This window comes from Oryzias melastigma, linkage group LG19 (assembly GCF_002922805.2).
Source record: "Oryzias melastigma strain HK-1 linkage group LG19, ASM292280v2, whole genome shotgun sequence".
NCBI lineage: Eukaryota > Metazoa > Chordata > Actinopteri > Beloniformes > Adrianichthyidae > Oryzias > Oryzias melastigma.
The window spans coordinates 11,689,168-11,693,458 of NC_050530.1; the positions used below are offsets into that span (position 1 = coordinate 11,689,168).

General features: G+C 36.3%; 1 protein-coding gene across 2 annotated transcripts in view; it reads right to left on the bottom strand.

Moving 5' to 3' along the window:
• Nucleotides 1-4,291, bottom strand: part of LOC112154475 (A disintegrin and metalloproteinase with thrombospondin motifs 14) — a 51,010-nt gene that overhangs the window by 29,699 nt on the left and 17,020 nt on the right. For both annotated transcript variants that reach the window (XM_024285441.2, XM_024285440.2), the window contains exon 4: nucleotides 1,067-1,263. In XM_024285441.2, coding sequence (XP_024141209.1) covers nucleotides 1,067-1,263 — 197 coding nt within the window. The remainder of the gene's footprint in view (nucleotides 1-1,066; nucleotides 1,264-4,291) is intronic.

Sequence of the window (4,291 nt, forward strand, 5' to 3'; positions counted from 1 at the left end):
AGCCCCCAAATTTTTCAGCCTCAGCTATAACTTTTAACATTGAAGTCAAACTGCAACAATTGGTGCTTTTATAACTTTAAATTTCCTGGATTTGTCCTTAGTTACGCTTTGTGTTCAGCTAAGTTGTGTTCTGTTTTCGGATTTTAGTTCCCCTCACTCACTGACACACCAGGTTCATGTTTAGTTTAAGTTCTGGATTTTTTTGTGAGTCATTTCCAGATTCAGTTTTTCTTGTTTCCTTATTTGCCCCATTTTAGCTCATGTTTTGTCTTAAGTTTATTGTTAAACTAAGTTTCTCCCATCAAGCCATTTTCCTCCAAACATCCCACTAAAACCAGAAATATTCATATCCCAAATTATATATTGCACATTTTAACCTTGAAACCACAGATTCAGATCCTCTTAAGCCAAAAAGGTGCACACAAAATAAAATGCAATGTCAAATTGACTTAATCTGAAATGGGAACACCAACTAGATCTCAAAAACCAACATTTAAATACGGATTTTCAATAAGGTGCACTTCTGTTATTTCTTTTCAGATTTCAAATAAAACAGATAATCCTGGAATATACCGGTGTTGGATGTGTTTCTTCCTCTGTCAACCTTTCAAAGCAATCCTTCATCTGATTATTGCGGGCCGATTGTGTCATGCAGCAAAGTAGGCAAAGTCTTCCCCTTTTTGTTCCTTAGAAACTCTTGTTTGGTTTTGTTTATGGCTTTTCTCGTGGGGGATTCTTTCATCTTTGCCAAGTTTTTTTGGCTGCGAGTCACTTTATGTGAGTGCTTTGTAAAAGCTCTCAATTATTCACAATCCTATCTGTAAATCTCATCCTTTATGTTTCACCTCAGCGTCTGTTTTTTGTTTTGCAAAACAATAACCCCTTATTACCACACTCCCACCCCTGTGCTTGTACAATGAATTGATAATGATGCAATCATTCTGGTAGAAAGGGTAATACTGAACATGTTCTGACTTAAACTGTTCTTCTCCTCACATATTTGAAATTATACAAATATTAAATATGTTAAAAGCATGGCATTTAATCCAAAATTAAATCCACTTACTATGTTCATGAGGGTGAGAACGTAATTTTGCACGTGCTCCTTCCCGTGGAAGCGCACCACAGAGTCATCCACAGCCAGCAGCACCTCGATGTTGTAGTCGTCCTTCTTTGCATGTCTCCTCTTTCGCTCGGACTCCGACAGTCTGTGTTCAACAAGATCTAGAGCCGCGGGAAGGTCTGCGATTCCAACATCTGCCACTGCAAGACATGAAGACCACCAGTTCATCTGCTGTAAGAGTGTTTTTGTAAGTATTTTTAAATACAATTGATCAGAAATTCTAGTCTGCATTTTAAGGGGGCACCTTGGTGGAAGAGAAAACTCCAAAAATGTTTTATTATGTTCATAAATATTTAGCTCTGCAATGTATCTGATGGTAAAATGATGGTAAAACTGCACACTTTATTTTATATATGTTAACATTGACCTCTTCTAGAGGCTTTGGTTGCATATTCTTATTTTCCCTCATTTGGACGCTCTGTCCCCCACGATTGGAACGTGCAAAACATGTGTCAGTCTGATCCGGAAACCCGGAAAAAATGATTTAATCACAAGCTTGAATAAGGTAAAATGAATCCTGACATCTTTTGACTGATTTATGAAGGGATAACCAGATACTTTTTCATTTTTTCCTATTAACCTACAAAGCACATCTACAGTACAATGAAGGCAATCAGATAATGTTGTGTGTTCTGCATCATACAACATGAAACGAGCTACAGAGGATCTTAATCAAGAACACATGTGCTTATGTAATGGGTGGAACATAACTGACGGGAGTTGTTCATGGAGATAATTTATCTTTGATACTCTGGTTTCCTTTTACGACGTTCTGTTTTTCTGGGTTTTCTTGTGTTATTTTGAAGGTCAGTTGTCCTGCTTGAGAAAAAGTGACGACATGATCATTACTTTTTGTCTATTGTGTTTAGTAACTTTTTTTTTTTTTTTTAGAAGTGTAAGCTTCTTGTTTTTGCAGTTCATTTGTTTCCTGCTAGACTCTTGTTAGTGTGTTGCCTTCTTGTCTTTTTCTTCTCCGTTTTGTCCGGTTTCAAAATTTGTTTAGGATTTGGATTTCCTGCCATTTAAGTTAGTCAATAAGGCCGGGTTAATCTAATCTGTCTGATTCTTGATATTTACTGTAATTGTGTTCACTATTGATGTATGCTATTGAGAGAAGAATTTTGGGAACGCGTTATGAGACTCTAAGTGGAATTTCTGACTTCAGAAAAGTGGATTTGTGGGAAATCTGACCTCTTGGATCTCAAAAGATGCATTTCTGAAACAAACAAAAAATCATCTTCAGTCAAATATGCAGGGAGAGAGAAAGCAGAAGGTTTTTAATAAAACCTTCAATATTAAAAAATGTGTGTCTGGAAGCTTAATTTATACATCTCATAAAATACCATGACTTGAATCAACAAATGAACCTTTAATATCTGTACAACCTTTAATATTAACTGTTTTTATCTAAATATATTAAAGAAAAATATTGAATTTAAACATTTTATTGAAAGTTAAATTTAAAGGGAAACATTTATTTAACTTTTATAGACTTTTGTTCTAAAATGCTTCGAATAGTTTTTTTTTTTTTTTTTNNNACACTCAATAGAAATTTTGCTTTAAATATGAATTAAAATTCAAAGCTCTTTAGCCATGCTCAGATGCTGTGGTCGGGATTACATTGTTAGTGTCAGAACATCTTGCCTACCTTTAACAACATATTTCAATAGAATAATATTAATAGTTTAAAATGCAAAACTCCTGATCAAAGACAAAAAAAATGCAGGAATGCTCAGAGTAACTCAAATAGTTAGAGGTTGAAGGGAAATTAATTCCCCCACACCAGTCCCCCTCTGTGCCACTGCAGCAAACATTTCTCATCTTAGCAGCTGATTTAAAGAGCAGCACCTCCTCCTCTATACCTAATACATAAATGTAGCTCATTTATGGAACCTTTAAACGCCCATACGGGTTTCATTTGCAAGTCTTAGCTTCACATTTGCTTATAAAACACACCTGTATAATATAAGGAAAGGTGGGACTCTTCTAGGGGAGTTTAAGTTTCATGAAAAGATTAAAGAATATGAGAAATGTGGATGAGAGATTTCTGGAGGAGGACATTATCACAATGTTTAATTTGTGTTATTTCTTATTTAATATTTATTGTTGTGTATTTATCTGTCGGACGCAGACCAGTACTGGATGAGGTACTGATACTGGACGTGGAACCTGATGCGGTACCAGATGTGGACCGATAAAAGGTTAAGGTGAATTCACATTGGATGCGATCTGAGTGGGAATGCAAGTGCAATGCAAGTCAATGCAACTGAATGAAACTACATAGTTGCCAGGGACCCACACTGGACTACAAACCTCGATTTCTATGCATCAGCCCTGCGTGCAGCCAAGTTAAAAAAAAAAAAACATTAAATTAGTCTATTTTTTTTTTACCTTCAAGCAACTGTAAATAGCTCTTCACGTTCTGAAGATGAATAAGCCTCATCAGTTGACAAGGGCCTGCAGTTCGGTGTCATTTCAGGATTTATCAGTCACACTTTGTTATACGAGTGACTGGGACTGAGATGATGGAAGGGTGGCCTTCCAGTCACTCTGATTCGACACATCTTTAAGTGTCCTTCAGCAAGATTGTCTCCACCTTGCTTCCAATGTGCTCTGTGATGTGTGTCTGAAGAGGCAGTAGCTGCAGATGCATCACAGAACCACAACATCTTTGACTCCATTTAACCATGAGCTACCGTTTGTATTTGAGCAAGTAAAATATAGATTTATTAGCTACTTTAGATGAATTTTAATTTATTTTTAACTTAATGCAGCACAGACAGAAGGTTTTGACTGTGTGGTTAATCTAAAAAACCTGGGGGCCAAGATAAGCAGCCTGACATTTCTGAGGGCGTGAATGTTCTCCTCACGAAGGTGTTTTACCAGTTTCCATGACCCCCAACTTAAAACATCTGAGCTACTCAACAGAATCAGAACGTCAGTGACCAAAATGTTTCCCCTGAAACTGTTTCACGTGTTGTTGGGAAGATGGTCGTCAAATTTTGAAAGTCTTTCAATTCAAATCAGGGACGTAAGAAAATATCGATTCTGTGAAAAATCGCAATACTTTAGTTGGCGATACTTTAATCGATTTAAAAATTCTGCCAAGGCAATATTTCATTATTATTAAAAGCTAACATGCAGTTCAGTCGTATTTTTGTTTTTCAC